Below are 17271 nucleotides of genomic sequence, written 5' to 3'. Positions count from 1 at the left end.
GAATTCAACTTTATTCTATAAAATAATAAACGTAATACATAATTGTCCAAAGTATATTAAGAGAAACTACATAGCGTATAGGCCCATACTCTAACATGACCAATAAACTGTTTTATCGGTAAACCTTTGGTCATTGGATCCGCAATCATAGTATCTGTATTAGTGTATTCAATAATCACCACGCTTTTCTTGATATATTCCCTCACACTGAGGTGCTTGATATCGATATACTTACTTATGCTGCCACTTTTGTTATTCTTAGAGAAGAACACTGCAGCTGTGTTATCACAATAGATCTGAATTGGTCTCTGTATGGTATTGAAAACTTGAAGACCACTTATGAAATTCTTCAACCATAGTGCCTGTGTCGTGGCTTCATAGCACGCAATAAACTCTGTCTATATAGTAGATGTAGCCACCATAGACTGCTCGATACTCCTTCAAGAAATGGCTTTTCCAACAAGAAGAAACACATATCTTGAAGTAGATTTTCTGGAATTTACACATTCGGCAAAGTCAGCATCTGAATAACCAACTACTCTCAAATGATCGGTATGCATGTAGGTCAACCGGTAGTCCTCGGTTCCTTAAAGATACCTCATCACTTTCTTTGCAACAACCCAATGTTGGATCCCAGGATTACTCTCGTAATGTTCCAGCAATCCAACTGCTAGACATATGTCAGGTCTCGTGTAGGCCTGAGCATACATTAAACTTTTAACTGCGGATGCATATGGGATGTTTTTCATGTAGTCAAATTTGAACTCATCCTTAAGTGATTGGTCGTTATTGAATTTACCTTTGACTAGAGGAGCTGGAGACTGTCGACAGTCCATATCGAATATCTGTAAAATCTTTTCAATGGAGACTTTCTGAGACAGTCCTAAAGTTCTTTTTTCCTGTCTCTATGAATTTTTATGCCAATGATATAAGAGGCTTCACTCATATCCTTCATTTCAAAATTAGCAAAAAGAAATTGCTTAGTCTCTTCCAGCAGACCTAAGTCACTGCTTGCAAGAAGTATGTCATTTACATATAGGACTAATAAAATAAACTTACTTCCACTGACCTTAAGGTATATATATTGATCAACAAGGTTCTCAGAAAATCCGAATGAAGTGATGACCTTGTGAAACTTTAGATACCATTGGCGGAATGCTTGTTCTAGTCCATATATGCTTAACCTGCACGCTTTATGACTATCATCATTAAACCCTTCATGTTGCTTCATGTACACCTCATTATCAAGATCCCCATTAAGAAGAGCCATTTTTCACATCCATCTGGTGTAACTCTAAGTCAATATGAGCTACCAACGCCATAATTATCCTGAGCGGGTCCTTCTTAGAAAATAAAAAGAAGGTCTCGTGGTAGTCTATACCTTCCTTTTGAGTAAAACCCTCAGCGACAAGTCTAGCCTTATATCGTTCGACATTACCAGAAGAATCTATGTTAGTTTTATACACCCATTTGCAGCCATCGCTATCGCCCCTTCTAGTAATACGACGAGATCCCATACTTAATTCTTAGTCATAGAATCTAACTCATCATTCATGGCGTCTAACCAAAGTGAGGAGTTATCCTCACTCATGGCCTGTGAATACATTGTGGGGTCTTCCTTAGGTCCAATATCAAAGTCGGACTCCACAAGGTATATAAGATAGTCATCAGAAATAACAGGTCTCCTAGTTCTCGAGGATCTCCTTAAATCAACTTGTTCAGTGTCATGAATAGAGCTAGTTGGCTCTTCTGGGAGAACCATAACTTCAGTAGGAGCAGTTTGTTCCTGATTTGGTTGCTCTCTGTGATTGACCGATCTATTATGCCTTAATGCAACCAAAGGTATTGTAGGTCCCGAAACACCTTCTCGAGCTTCCTCAAACTCAATAGCTCGAGCATTACTCCCACTAGGTTTAACATCCTTAAGAAACCTTCAATTATTTGATCCGACAATTCAGGGACTGTGTGAAGGATAATAGAACCTGAAAACCTTCGAATTTACGGAGTAGCCAATGAAAAACCACTAATGATCCTTGTGTCCTATTTCTTCATGTAAGAATTATAAACCCTTACTTCAGCAGGACAACCCATATGTGTAAATAATTCAGACTAGGTTTCCAACCTCACCATATCTTAAAAGGTGTTTTAGGCACTGCTTTGCTAAGAACCCTATTCAATATATATACAACATTTTTCAAGGTTTCACTCCATATTGACAATAGCAGCTCGTAATGGACAATAATGCTTATTACCATATCCATAAGTGTTCTATTCCTCCTTTCATTAACACCATTTTGTTGTGGCGTGCCAAGCATTATGTATTGGGAAATTATACTTCACTTTTGAGGAATTTTGCAAATGGACCACTCATTTGTCCATTCTCTGTGTATCGCCTGTAGTACTCCCCACCCCTATCAGATCTAGCAATATTGATTTTCTTGTCTTTTTGTTTCTCTACTACTGCCTTAAATGATTTGAAAGCACCAAGAGCTTCCGTCTTTTTATATAGAATATAGAGATAGATATATCTGGAATGGTCATCAATGAAAGAGATAAAATATCTCTGACCATTAAAATAGAGGGTAGCAAATGGACCACATATATACGTATGTATGATTTCGAGAAGCTTAGAACTCCTTCGAGAACCCTTGGATGTCCTGTTGGTCTACTTTCTCGTTATGCAGTCCACATAAGTCTTAGAGTCAATATCGTTCAGAGTCTTTAGGACTCCTTCTTTTACCAACCTCTTAATCCTCTCTAAAGAGATATGTCACAACCTCTTATACCAAAGTAGAGAGGAATTTTCATCCACGGGATTTCTCTTGATACTAGCAATTGCATGCAAACATAAATAATTCTGCTCAAAGCCAGGATGTAGATCAATTTTAAAGAGATTATCAATCATGGGACCACTACCAATCACATAATTATTTCAAAAATAGTCATTTTATTCTCAAATAGAAACTTGTAGTCAAATACAACCAATATGGAAATAGAAATCAAATTTCTCAAAAAGTCTGGTCTGTAAAAGACATTCAAATCTAAAGCATATCCCAAAGATAGAATTATCCTAAATATCCCAATACCAACGACTTGAGAGCGCTTCTTACTCCTTGAGTAGTCGAATCTCTCACTTTCCATTGGATTCCTTAGGTTGAGAAAGCCCTGCATGGTATTAACAATATGGATTGAAGAACAAGAGTCAATCCACCATGTATTGTTAGGAGCTTTAATAAAGAATGATTCATGACATACTAAACAAATTTAGATACCTCTCTTTTCAAGTTGATAAGGGCATATTATATTCATATTTTATTGTGCAATTCATGTTAAATTATTATTAATTTTATAGAAATTATAAGAAGTTGGTGCTTAATTATGTGTAATTTGATATTGTAGGTCTTTGAGGACTTAGATAGAATTACGAGCAATATTGAGGAGTTTTGTGCAATTTGGAGCCAGCCTATATTTTTTGGAATTTTTTTTTTAATTTTGGATATAAATACTCCTTATAACAAGATTAGGAAACCCTGGGGGGAGCCATCTTTCACCATTCTTTTAACCTAGAGAGTTTTTGGAGAGAGAGTCTTGTTTGGAGCCGTCACCTGGATCAATTGATTTGAAGCGAAGAATCGTGGAAGAGACTATTCCCTAAAGGAATTGTGGGGTCTTTGTTTTAAGATTCAATATCTTGAGTCTACTGCTAAATATGAATTCTATTGCAATGACTCTTTTGAATTATAATTATGTTTTCAATTCCATGATGTTCTAAGCTTCTCTTTTGGGAATATGATGAAACCCTAGGTAGCTAATATGATGATTGTAGTCATGTTATAGGATTAATAGATGTGTGGATGATTCATGATTGTAATTCCTATAATTTCAATTTTAATTATTAATTGATTATAATTGTTAGAAACACTATTGATACGGGAGTTGATATAGGGTTTGTTAGGAATTCTTGATTAGACTAATTAGTTACATGCGGAAGCTGCATTAATTAGTTTAATTAGAGATTATCCATGGATTAATGCAATGTTTCTAGTTAGTTATTCGCTAAGACATTCGGGATAATTAATTTAGGGCATTAGGCAATCGTAGCACTAGAAGGTGTATGATTGTAATTTAGAGTCCACTATTAATTAGAGATGCGGGAGCTGATTAATTAATTAGGGGTTTAAGACTTTAATTTTAAAGGCTTGATAAACTCACTTGAATGACCACATAGCTATTAATCTATATAATTAGTGAAACTATGGTAGATTCTATTTTTTCCACTTCCAATTGATATATTTTCATACAATTCTCTTTCTGCTCTTTGTGACGATTTAGGTTGGTTAGTAGTTAATTAGTTAATTTGCTCAATTTGATTGCCTAGATAATAATAGAATCTAATATAGGTTTAGTACTTAATTAATCCTTGTGAGATCGACATTCTATTCATCACTATATTAATTGATCTGACTCAGTACACTTGCTGGTAGAATTTGCGCTTATTTTTATATATGTTCGCAGTGGATCAAAGCCACTTCTTATATTTTAGGGCAATCTTTCTTCACATGGATGTCCTTCCTGCAAAAGAAGCACTTCACCTTATTGCCATTCATTTTGGGTGATGCATTATATTGACTCTTCCCATGATCCTTCTTACCCTTACCCTTTGGACGGGTAGCTAGATGGGCAACTTCAGCATTGTCTTGCTTTATCCTCTCCTCCTCTTAAACACACATGGTCAAGAGTCCTCTAATAAAACAATCCGCCTTATGTGTGTTGTAGGAGATCTTAAAAGGTCCATACTCTGCTGGCAAGGAGTTGAGAATGAAATGAACCAAAAATGGCTCGGAGATATAAATCTTCCGAGTCTTGAGTTGAGCTGCCAAGTCTCTCATTTTCGTAATGTGCACACGCTCACCCTTTGAACTATCGAAGGTCTTGCTAGTCAGCCTCTTCATCAGGGTACTTCCCAAGGCCTTATCTGATTTGGAAAATTGTTCCTTAATTGCCTTCATAAAATCCTTAGTCTTAGTCACCTCACCAACAGCTCCCCATATGCTTTTATTCACACAGTACTTGATGAGCATGAGGCTTAAGCTGTTGGATTTCTCTCACTACTCATACTTCTCCTTGACCTCAAGCGCATCTGTATCTGTGGGAGCAGGTAGATCCTCCTCACGGAGCGCATAGTCTAGGTTCATGTACCCTAGAGTGAAAAGAACTGACTCCTCATCGTCAGAAAAATTTTATTCATTAAGTATAGAAACATAAGTAATATTTTCAAGAACAAATTTAGAAAGAGCTACAAAGATCAAGGACAGTAATTAGGTGCTATGTAAAATAAGAAATAATCATATATAGTAAATTCCTCCTTCCTTTGGAAATAGGTCGCAAAATGGATGAATTTACTAGTGAGACAAGTAAATTTGATAATTACGATGAAAATATTCCTTAATCCTTTGGGCGTAGAACAATCCCACCATAATATTAAAATTTACCTTCTCAGACTAACCTAAGATCCAAGACTTATATCTACCCTTTGGGGCAAAACTATTAATCTCATGAATCGATTATAATTTCACGCCAATAACCATATTGTAGTATAACTACATGTGATTTTCCTTATATAAGATGCCCGCCGTCACGCCCACCTTTCACAACGACAATGCCCACGCCGTTGTTGGCCACAACTATCACTAGCTAGGCTTGGGCTCGAGAGAGAGATAGAGATTGAGAGCAGAGCCGGGATGGTTCGGAGGACAGAGACCGGGATGGACAAAAGGTCGGGAGACTCGCGCACGACTGGAATCAGTGGGTGGAAGTTGCGGTCTATGAGTTTGACCCATTAGCTCGACTCACCAGCGGTTGCAATCGAGGGCCTAAGACCTCCAAGGCATGACCCGCAACTCTCGCTTGACTGCAATCACACCGCCTTTCGGCAACGTCGACCTCAAGCCACGGAACGAGGTTGCAGGCCATGATTCGATCTAGTCTGGGTCGGGTCACCTCCATCTGTGTCGGGTCACCGACTGGACACACGCCCTCTACCGATTCCGAGACTAGTCTAACCCTTTGGCCATCACTTTTGGCCGCCCCAAGGGCTAACCGCGACCATCAAAGGTCAAATTCGACCCTCACAGCCCTAATCCACCTTAATAAAACCCTAATCCGGACTAATTAAGGTTGAATACAGATTAACCACATAGAATCAAATAATATTGCAATAATCGAAACCCTAATTGCAAGACTAAAATTCAATCAACCTTAATCGACCGGTAAATTACAAACCCTAATTGCATGATATTGTAAAATCATCAAGCACGATTATAACATCAAAGCATGACATGGTAGTTAGCTCTGATACCAACTGTAAGATTAAATTCACATTTAATAATATTATATGGCGCAACATAACGATTGATTTCTAACCATTGCTTTGATGACGTCGATAATTTTCACATGTCTCACAATAGACCTGTAAAACAAATAAGACCGAGAATGTCTTCTAGCTCATAACCTCTCTGTATACGACGTCTAGATGAAGACACATAACCTTTTAAATAGGCGGAGTTAGGGACCCCTCGGAATAATATTTCCTTATATATCCTCATATCAAAAGGATATTAATTGTAATCCACAAGATATGAAATATCTCACTCAAATCACGAAATATATTATGACACGAGGGCCACCTAATTGAGGGATTATTTCTTTAATTATGTAAATATACAATATATTCTTATAGTTCTTTCTCTCTTTTTATGACAAATGAAATTCGTGGATTTAATATGAGGAAATGAACGAAAAATCCGATCAAGGGACATGAAGAGTCCCTCTAGCGAGAATTGAATGAAAAAACCTCTTGGTTGAAGTAGGGCATAAATTATCCTCTGTCTTATGTCCTCGATATAACAACTATAATTCTCGACCTTTCTCAATTCTCAATCTATTATCGCTGTTTTAGGAGAAGGTATTGTGCGTAACGAGCATATATCACCAGACACATAAAAAATAAATTTTATTAACGGTAATTTTCTTTTGGTAATAATCTATACCTTATATAAAAAAGGTGAAGCTGCATTGTGTGTTTTCACAGTGCGAGGAGACGCCAATTGTACCCTTCCCCACGTTTCCACCTGCCCCTTCCGAGGCCAATACCTTTCGTTTAACGGACATCTCTCTTCACTTAACACTCCATTTTTCGATGCCCATATCCATGCGTTCTCCTTTCTACGCACGACCGCTCTTTCCTTCGCTCTGCTTTTCTCACTGACAAGATCCTTGGATGGTTTCTCCGCCTCCCTCCCACTCGATCGGCGTCGCCTTCATGAATCCCCACCAAGGACAACCTCCGCCGATCCTTCTCTCTTCTGGTTCTCCTTCTGAGACAATGACTCAAGGTAATCTCTCTCTCTCTCTCTCTCTCTCTCTCTCTCTCTCTCACACACACACACACACACACACATAGTCAATTTGATTTCAATCGAAATGGGCGGGTCAGAGATGGGATTCCATGCACTGTATGAGAAGTCATTGCAAAGCAGGAATCTATTGAAAAAATTGCGTAAACCTGTAATATATAAATTTTCTTTAATATTGCGTCATCCACCATAATATATAATTAATAAAATTGCTACGGGCAGAGAGTCTGCATAGAGCATCTCTTTTGAACATTTTAGAGCGTCAAACTTCTATTAAATAAATTTGTGTTTATTTGATGTCAACAATTTTTCAAGATTTTTTTATATAAATCATTTTTATATGCCCCCTAGTTTCTCTTAATTTCTCTTCTATCTCCATCTAAGTATGGGCATTCTTTATAACAGAAAAAAAAGAAAAACACAAATCAGTATATGGTATGGTGAGTTATATAACAACTAATATATGGTATAGTGAGATGGTCATTTGTCTCTTATTTGAAGGTTTTTTTTTTTAATATAGGGAGAATATTCTGAATCATCTGAATATGAGTAGGTATCCTTCGAATCATATAACAACTGCCTAATTTATGGGATTACTTATCTTGATAGCATATTAAAATCTTATCCGTTTGTTTGGTTACTTGATGGATGTATCCAACTAAAAGTCAAAGCGACATACGTTCTTTATCTCCTGACCCCTTTGGGTTTATAGACATTGAACCGTACAACAGTCTTACTCTCTCTCTCTCTCTCTCTCTATATATATATATATATATAATAGTAATAATAATAATTTAATATATTCTCACGAAATTTTCTCTTTCCTGCAAAGAGCGTAATGGACTTACAAAATTCTTCCATTCGTGTCCCTTAGTTCATGGCGAGCCATCTTTTCGAGTTTTTCCATTAATATAAACTTGAACATTTTTTCAATTTTTTCCAAAATTTCTATAATATATTTACCATTATATTATATGTTGCCAATGAAACTTTTTCAAATTATTTAGAGATACAAATTAGTGTAACTATTTAATTTTGTATTATAAAATTAGTAATATCAACAATATAAACAAATATTCGTGCAACGCGCTGATGATATGACTAGTTATAGTATAAAGAGAAAAAGAGGGTCGAGGGAGAGAAACAAATTGGTGCGTTCAGTGAAAGATTTGTCCAATGAATTTACGAGATGGCTATGTCTTTAATACATGCATCATCAGGAATGGACTTACAATTAGATTTTAAGCTAAATAATTATCAAAACTTTATGAAAAAGTACACTTCCAGTTACAGTGGTATCAGTTGGTAAGAACACTGTTGCTTGGTGCACTATCATTCCCTCTCAATTTCGAATAAAAAAACTCTGATGCTACATTTGGTTCACAGGTTTTCATAGGGAACGGAATAACTATTTCGTACGGAATAGGTGTTTCGTCATTTGGTTGAACGGAATACGGAATAGTTATTCTGACTCGGAAGACTTATCCGGTTTGAATGTGGAATACGGGTGCCTCCCTCCACAGTCCGGATTGGCATTTTCGGATCCGAAATTAGACGCGAAAGGACAAAAATACTCTCATCTTATTTCACTAATTACAAACCCATGCCATCCCATATATTCTGTTGAAAATTGACATTTTCTTTCGGCAGGCTTACAAAACCCTAGCAGAGCTTTCTCTGTCAAGATTGAGCGGCATCACGTCTTCGATTCCTCCTATGTTCTTCTTCTCCTTATGTCGAGACCGGGGGTTTCATTTGAAGCCTCTAACCTATTAATCGAATCACGCAAAGGCTTCGATTGATTTGAGGTTGAGAGCCTTCGACCAAAGCCTAGAGCTTCGATTCGAGGTTGGGAGCCTTCGACCAAAGCCTATGTGCTCTGACCGATGCAAAAGTACACCGCGAATCCTTCGAAGAACAAAGTTCAGATTGGGCGGGCTGGTCCTTGAAGGCTCCGTTGCGCAGCCTGTTTCCTCGCTTGAGATAGAGTTCGGCCATATAACCAGGGCTCGGGATCTCAGATCCGACCTTATCCATGGCTGTTGTGCTGCTCTTCATCTTTGGAGAAGAAGATGAACAATAGCTCGTTTACTTTTTTTTTAATCAAGGGTATATGTGTCTTTTGGCTTTGAAACATGTCATATTCCCCTTGTATTCCGATCAACCAAACATCATAATTATAATTCTCAGTTTTGCTACTCCCTCTAACCAAACAAAAAAATTTCATCTGAATTTCTATTATATTCCCATCTATTTTATTCCCTGTCCATTCTATTCCCTGTCTATTTCATTCCAGCAAACCAAACATAGCTTGAGTTCGATTTCTATTCACAAAACTTCCCTTGCGTACAATTTTTTTTCTTTTCTTATTTTTATCAGACATGGATCTCTGTTGCACAGTTCCACTCATTATCTGTCAGTGTGGAACATTTACAATTAGTTAATTATGAAAGGACGATTAAGGTATATATATTGTATGTAGTATATAGTAGAAATTCAAACATGATAAATTTACTTGATAATTTCAGTAAATTGTTTATTACATCATTTAACTACACTTTAATTTTTCCTCAATTTAACGACACAATTATTACTTTTTTTTATTCAATTTAATAATAAATCAACTTACATACTTTTTTTAACCATTATTACAATTAATTTTTTAACACTAAATTGTCTTAACTATTCAGTATTTTTTTCTCAATTTAATAGTACAATCATTATTATTTTATCTTCTTCTTCTTCTTCTTCAATTTAATAATAAATTCTCTCACATATTTTTTAACCATAATTACAATCAATAATTTCCCCAACTACTTTTGTCTTCATCTCATGGAGTTGAGTATAATCATTATTATTTTAACCATAATTACAATCAATATTTCTTTGCGGATGAATAAAGTAATTGGTATTTCTACTATTTGTGATAAATAATATAAATTACTAAGTATTTGAATTGAAATATTAAACATTTAAACTGAAAAGGGAAAAAGACAAAAAATCTCATTGTGATTTGGGATCGGGACAAATCGCACCTTGTTCTTTTATTTGGGATAATTAGCCTCCTCTGTGGTTTGCTTCGTTAGACATAAGGGTTACGACGTTAATTTTTTTTTCATTTTCAGTCATCAATCTTTAGCATTTTAATCATTTTGGTCCTAAATCTTTTTATTTTATCATTCATATTCTCAACTTTTTTTATTTTGTTTCATTTTAATCCTATAAAGAAAAATCGAATGGCGATTGGCGGCCCCCACCCCTTCACTGAGGGCGCTGGCACCCATAGAGGACGTCGGCGACCTCAGTGGAGGAGTCGGGGTCGCCGATTGGCGGCCCTGACCCCGAATCGACTGGGGACCCCGAGTCGAAGTCCCTGGTTGATTTGGGGTCGGAGCCGGCCAACCGGCGACCCCGACCCCTCCACTGAGGGCGCCGACACCCACAGAGGACGTCGGCGCCCTTGGTGGAGGGGTCGGGGTTGCCAGTTGGAGGCTCCGACCCCCTCCCCGTTCGATTTTTCTTTATAGGACTAAAATGAAACAAAATGAAAAGTTGAGGATATGAATGATAAAAGAAAAATATTTATGACCAAAATGATTAAAAGATTAAATATTGAGGACTGAAAATGAAAAAAATTAACGTTGTAATCCCTATGTCTAATGGAACAAATCACAGGGGGCTAATTGTCTCAAATAAAAGAACATGGTGCGATTTGTCCCGACCCCAAACCACAATGAGAGTTTTTATCTTTTTCTCAACTGAAAATATTGAATGCGTCACCGTGACTCTCCTTATCATGTTAGACGTAACGTTACAAATGCAAACATATACAATATTCTCTCATACTCCCTGATGGAAAATTATTGGAGAGGGTTGACTTTGGGTGCTGAAGCTAATGATGAGCTTAATCTCTCTTAAGCAATTAAATGCTACTGAGGGTCAAATCTCAAGAGGCCATCATCTTTGCAAAAGGGCCCTCCAAGAACCCATAGGTAAGTCTCTCTCTCTCTCTAGCTCTCAGGTTCAATGTTGCGCGTCTCCATCTCTAATTCAAATGTGGTGTGCTTTGTGCTGTGTTTATCCATAATCTAGATTCTTATGTTAAGTTCAGTAAGACCAAGAAAGTGGAACAAATGGAGATTCTACTCAATATATTTCGATGCATTTCCTTCGACAGATCGATTCAAGTGACTGCCTGAGCATAGCAGTTTTTGTGCAAAAGAAATGTGTATCTGTGTCAGATAACTTAGATCCCAGTGCCCCAGACCAAAACATTGGTATCCTCAGAAATACAATTGCTAGCAAAGATATTGTCAAATTTGTCTTTGTACCATTCCTTACCAAATAAGACAAGCAAAGATTGCAAAAAGCCCCCTCCTAAACTAGCTTTCTTGTGTGGTGAAATGTCTCCTCAAGGTTTCACTTGGTGCAAATTGAACTTCTAAAGTTTAGGCTGACTTTGAAATTTGTCCCTGACCTTTGAGTTCTGGAAATTGCCACCTAGCTAGTCTGCATATGTGATTTTGGCTGATTGTCATCCTGTTGTACTCACTAGAAATGCCAAGCCAACAACCAAACGGAATTATTCTCAGCCGATAAGTTGAGGATATCCAAGGTCTCACCCAATTGGAATATATAGTTGCAAAACTAATGTTAGGCTCGACTTCTCATGTTTCCTGTATTATAGTCGGTCGGGTCTACACATTTCACATCACGCTGGTAATTTCAAATTTCACTCAGCCAATGGATCCATCCACACCAATGCCACATTCAAGGTTAAGAGATCTTCAAACGAGTTTTAATGAACAGGATGACAGCAGACGAGGGGATTGAAGAGAGGCTGCTTAGTCGAAGTGGAGCAGCAGAGCCAGAAGAGGACAGTAGCCTCAGAAGCAAAGTTTGGGAGGAATCAAAGAAGATATGGAGAGTGGCCTTCCCTGGAATGTTGTCCAAAGTCTCCGTCTCCGGAATCTTTATTGTCACTCAGGCATTCATTGGTCACATTGGCGAGACTGAGCTAGCCGCTTATGCCCTCATTCAAATCATCGGTGTTCAATTTGTTAACGGAATAATCGTAAGCCTTATATCTTTAGTCTGCAGCTCCCTAGAATATTTGAACAGTAAAGAGCTAGTGCATGAAGCATTATCGATACACATATGTATGTCAACATTGTTGATCGAGCTGTGTCACATTAGTTGAGCACCTCCCTACTCTACTGACTTAGTGTTTCAGGAAACCAATAGCTTGATAGGACCATACTGTTGAGACTGCATTGAGGATTGAGCTTGCTCTTTGACACAGTTGGGCATGTCAAGTGCGACTGAAACTCTATGTGGCCAAGCCTTTGGAGCCAAACAATACCACATGCTTGGCATCTACCTGCAGAGGTCGTGGATCATCAACATTATCACCGTAACTATCTTAGTTCCCATATTCATCTGTACTGCGGCAATTTTCAAGCTCCTAGGGGAAGACGACTTGATTGCAGACTCCGCGGGGTACATAGCCCGCTGGTTCATCCCAATCCTCTACTACTTCATTTTCAGCTTCACCATTCTAAGTTTCTTGCAATCCCAGCTCAAGAATATTGTAATCGCTTGGCTATCCTCAATCTCATTTCTGCTCCACGTGTTGCTGTCATGGATATTTGTTACCGTGCTCAACTGGGGTATTCCTGGTGCAATGAGCGCCATGATCGTGGCTAGCTGGTTCGTGGTGATTGGAGGGTTTGTGTACATCTTTGGAGGGTGGTGTTCAAATACATGGAAAGGATTCTCTCTGGCTGCTTTTGCTGATCTGTGGCCTGTCATAAAGCTTTCGGTATCGTCGGGGGTGATGATATGGTAAGCAGGTGTTCAGCTCGTTGCAGGATTGGAAAGCAGCTCATGCGAAGTTTTATAATGTAAATTTATCTGTGCGAACTTTTGTTTTTCAAGGATTATGGGTAAGACAAGGAGAATTTCTCCAGTTAACTATTCTCAGAATTGCTGCTTGGCGTCTTCTGTTTTTCTAGTAATGAAGAAATGAAAAACAGTAAAGATTTTCCACGGCCAAATTTTGTTTTGGATTCTCCCTGTTTTAGTTCTGATTTCCAAAATCTCATTTGATTGATCGAAAACAGCTTGGAGCTTTGGTACACCGCAATTTTGGTTTTGCTGGCCGGTTACATGAAGAATGCGACGGTTGCGATATCAGCATTCTCCATCTGGTGAGAATATATAAAAATGCAATTAACTGAGGTTCCATTCTATAAGCAGCCCTTTTAATCATTTGTTCTCTTTCAGTCTTAACATATCAGCATGGGCATTTACGATCTTCCTAGGATTCCTTATTGGCGCAAGGTAATTCCTAAATCATCGGAATCTCGATATTTTCTTCTTAAATCAAGTTAAGAGGAGCTTTCGCCACTTATGTATCTCTCTTCTTTATATGCAGTGTGCGTATCTCGAATGAATTGGGGCGAGGGAATGCAAAGGCGGCAAAATTTTCCATCAAAGTAATATTGATCACCTCTATCAATATTGGAGTCTTTTTCTGGATTCTCTGCCTAGTCTTCGGCCGTCAAATCGCCTACATATTCACGAGCAAAGAGGACATCGCAGATGAGGTTGCTAGCCTCTCGGTCTTGCTTGCATTTACGATTTTGCTATACAGCGTTCAGTCAGTTCTCTTGGGTAAATATTTCCAATCAATTGTATACTCTTTCCCTGATGACTCTTTGAATTATCAACTCAATCGTCTAAAGGTGAAGATTCTATCTTTTTAATGTATTTTCAACGTCTTAGGGGCGGCAATTGGAGCTGGGACGCAGAGTATGGTGGCCTATGTCAACATTGGATGCTACTATGTGATTGGGGTGCCTCTAGGAGTTGTGCTTGGTTATGTAGCCAATCTACAAGTTCGGGTAATAAAAGTACTGCAAAATCTAACTAATTTAACCAGACATTTTGAATTATGAGTTTTGGTTCAGATTGTTTTGGACTACCTTGTGGCCTGATAACAGCTCGCTGTCCTCAGATCACTGTTATAACTTACAAGAAAATTATTACCTGTGATTCCGCAGGGTATATGGATTGGGATGACAATAGGGATAGCAGTACAGACACTGATACTCGGATTCATCACCTACAGAACCAATTGGGATGAGCAGGTATCTAGCTAGTAGATCTTAATGCTTAAAGTCGTGCTTTCTTGAAGTTGGTACCGGGAATTTCCCATGATTCTGCTCATGATAGGTACTTAAAGCATCGGAGCGGCTTAACAGATGGTTCCTGCAAGATGCAGAAGATGGTACCAGCAGTTTGACGAGAGAAAGGCTCATAGATAATGATGAATGAGAACTTCATTGCGCATCTACCCCGACTTTGTTCCAGATGACTTGATTAGACGACTATAAGAAAAAGGAGACTTCTCAGATCGCACCAATTTGTGAGAGTTTTGCCTGATGAGTTTACAAGATAGCTTCGTCTTCTGCATCATGTATGTATTACTCATGAGAATTACTACTTAAATTCTTGGATTTATGCTAATTAAAATCAGTTTTCGTTTTTAATTTTGTGCTTAAACAGTTACTAAAGTGGTGCTCCTTAGATTATGGCTTAAAAGTATTAGTTCGCGAGAACATTATTGCTCGGTGCACTGAATGAGAACCTGAATTTGCGTCTATCTCGGTTTTGTCCAGATGGCTTGATTAGGCCACAGTGAAAAAAGGAGATTATCTATATGACACCAATTCTGTCAAGGCTTTTTCTTTTCCACCAAGCAAGAGTCGTACTATTGTTCAGTTGAAGTGGGTTTTCTGGAAGATGATATGTCCCGAATCCTCGCCATTTCTTTGTGCCCCGGTCCATGTTTCCAGAACCAGATTGTGCAAAATATATTTTTCAAGAGACTGCATCTGCATATGATGAGGTTACATTTATTCTCTCTTCAGAACCTTCTTTCTATATAAGAAGCAAAGTCTGCCCGCCAGCTTCCTCGGCCGGCATGTCCGCTTCGATCAGCTTCGACTTGGATGACCAGCTCAACCGCCCCCAAATGGTGAATAGAGCTTGTTGGAGTAGTATCTGCAGCCTCTCGCGGAGATCTCCTTGAGATTATCTGATTCAAAGACTCAGGTTTTTATTTTAGGGCCTCAGGGCCATGAATCGACGCCCTCTAGCACACTGGGAATGGTAAAATGCCTAGATCCTGACCTGCCTCGTGGCTTGTTCAATCCTTTTGCAGCACAACGTCCTAAATGGCATACAAAGTAAGTCGGTACCGGACTCCAGAGTTTCCAAGCTGTGGAATATGTCCGAAAACCAAATTACAGCAAACGCTACACTGGTATTACGGTTGCGTCTGTCTTTCCGGTGATTTGCTTCACTTATGTGCGTCTTTCTTGTATTTTCCTAGTGTCTGTTTAGTCTGTGCTTATGTAATTGTACTCCTTTCCTGTAGTTGAACGAAATGAACTATTTTGATGTTTTTTCAGAGACTGCATATGCATTGTAGTAGGAAAAACTCGAGCGGTTGAGTGAGCTAGCCGAGCTTCAACTTGACCGTTGGGATTCGTCGGGCATCAACTTGGATGACAAATTAGAATGCAAAATAATAAATAAACAAATGAAAAAAAACAGAACAGAAAAGAAGTATTCATCTGTTTAAGAAGTATTATATATCCATTAGTGGTCCAAGGAACAAAATTCATATATTTCATGCTAAAGGAAAAAAAAAAAAAGATTTACAAAATAGAACCTATTCTTCGTCCCGACTAAATATTGTGTCCTGGTTAATATCCGTGTTGAGTTGTCAAAACAAGAAAACAACCTGAAATGATTTATCGAAATATAGAACTGTCTTATTATTCATAGGATTATCTTTATTATTTTAGAAGCAGGTTAAGTATTTCGTTCATTTGATTTGATGGATGTACCGTATTAATGGCCAAATACATAGATATAAATCGGTCATCTCCCTCTGTAATTGAACCATACGAAGTCTCAATAACATAACGCGAGAAATAGTCAAGGCAGAGATTTAATTTGTGCTTTTCGGTCATCTTCCACATCACGGTATGTATTATTACCATGAAAACTATTTGCTTAATATGGATTTACGTCAGACAAAGATCATAAGTTCAAACTGACATCGGTTAAGGGTTAAATTAAAGAATATCATGATGATCTCTAACTGATCAATTCACAAGAAAAATAATATTCGGTGCAAACTGATATTCGCTCATCCTTTGAATTAAGGGATCCTGGATTCACTTCTCATTCATGGAAACTTCAGATACTCCTTCCTTTCCCTTTAACCTTATTTCGCCACTAGACTCGATTGCAGTCGTAGACCTCAATTTTAACGGTAAAAAAGAGTACTGCCCGATTATGTCGGTGTGTCTACTTGCATAAAACAGATGCACATGACTTAGACACTCGACGAATTATTAGACTAGTCATATGTTATATTATAATGTCGTATCGTACTAGGTATTCTGCCAACTCAATTAGCATGGATAGTTCCAGTGTTCATCGGTCAGTGTGGAACATTTTATATGTGCAAGTGAACAGACACTCAGCTTTCTGCCCTTCTTTTGTCTGCCTTTCGCCAATTAAAAATTAGGAGATTTCCAGAAACTAGCCCGGTAAAAGACACAGTGACTCTCCCGGCCCGATACCGATGCCTCCACTAGTAGTATTTTTTTTTTCAGTTTTTGTAATTTCAATTTTTTTTTTACTTTTTAATATAAAAAAATAATATATAAAAGTGCCTCGTCATCGCAATGAGTGCGTGGCGCCCAATCGGCTGCCTTGCATGTCAGCGAACACGAGTGGGAATTGCGTCCTCTTTTTAAAAAAGGGAGTGTCACTG

General features: G+C 38.1%; 1 protein-coding gene across 3 annotated transcripts; it reads left to right on the top strand.

Moving 5' to 3' along the window:
• Positions 1-11417: 11417 nt before the first annotated feature.
• Positions 11418-15885, top strand: LOC116206430 (protein DETOXIFICATION 24-like). 3 transcript variants are annotated; one of them, XM_031539302.1, is made up of 9 exons: positions 11418-12489; positions 12718-13259; positions 13538-13624; positions 13701-13757; positions 13852-14090; positions 14202-14320; positions 14480-14566; positions 14662-14895; positions 15098-15885. In XM_031539302.1, the coding sequence occupies exons 1-8, from the start codon at positions 12217-12219 to the stop codon at positions 14719-14721; spliced, it is 1464 nt and encodes a 487-aa protein (XP_031395162.1). In that variant the 5' UTR covers positions 11418-12216; the 3' UTR covers positions 14722-14895; positions 15098-15885. The 3 variants fall into 3 exon arrangements, with proteins under 3 accessions (XP_031395162.1, XP_031395161.1, XP_031395163.1); XM_031539301.1 differs by having other exon boundaries at positions 14652-14895; XM_031539303.1 differs by having other exon boundaries at positions 12353-12489; positions 12641-13259; positions 14652-14895.
• Positions 15886-17271: the final 1386 nt, after the last annotated feature.

This window comes from Punica granatum, chromosome 4 (genome assembly GCF_007655135.1).
Source record: "Punica granatum isolate Tunisia-2019 chromosome 4, ASM765513v2, whole genome shotgun sequence".
NCBI lineage: Eukaryota > Viridiplantae > Streptophyta > Magnoliopsida > Myrtales > Lythraceae > Punica > Punica granatum.
The sequence above is the reverse complement of the archived record's forward strand: the minus strand, read 5'-3'. Positions and strand labels throughout refer to the sequence as shown.

Excerpts from the sequence above, each read along its gene's own strand:
- LOC116206430 (XM_031539301.1), top strand. The coding sequence starts at position 12,217 with ATGAACAGGATGACAGCAGACGAGGGGATTGAAGAGAGGCTGCTTAGT. Across the intron at positions 12,490-12,717 it reads AATTTGTTAACGGAATAATC|TTGGGCATGTCAAGTGCGAC; the intron begins GTAAGCCTTATA and ends TCTTTGACACAG. Across the intron at positions 13,260-13,537 it reads TCGTCGGGGGTGATGATATG|CTTGGAGCTTTGGTACACCG; the intron begins GTAAGCAGGTGT and ends GATCGAAAACAG.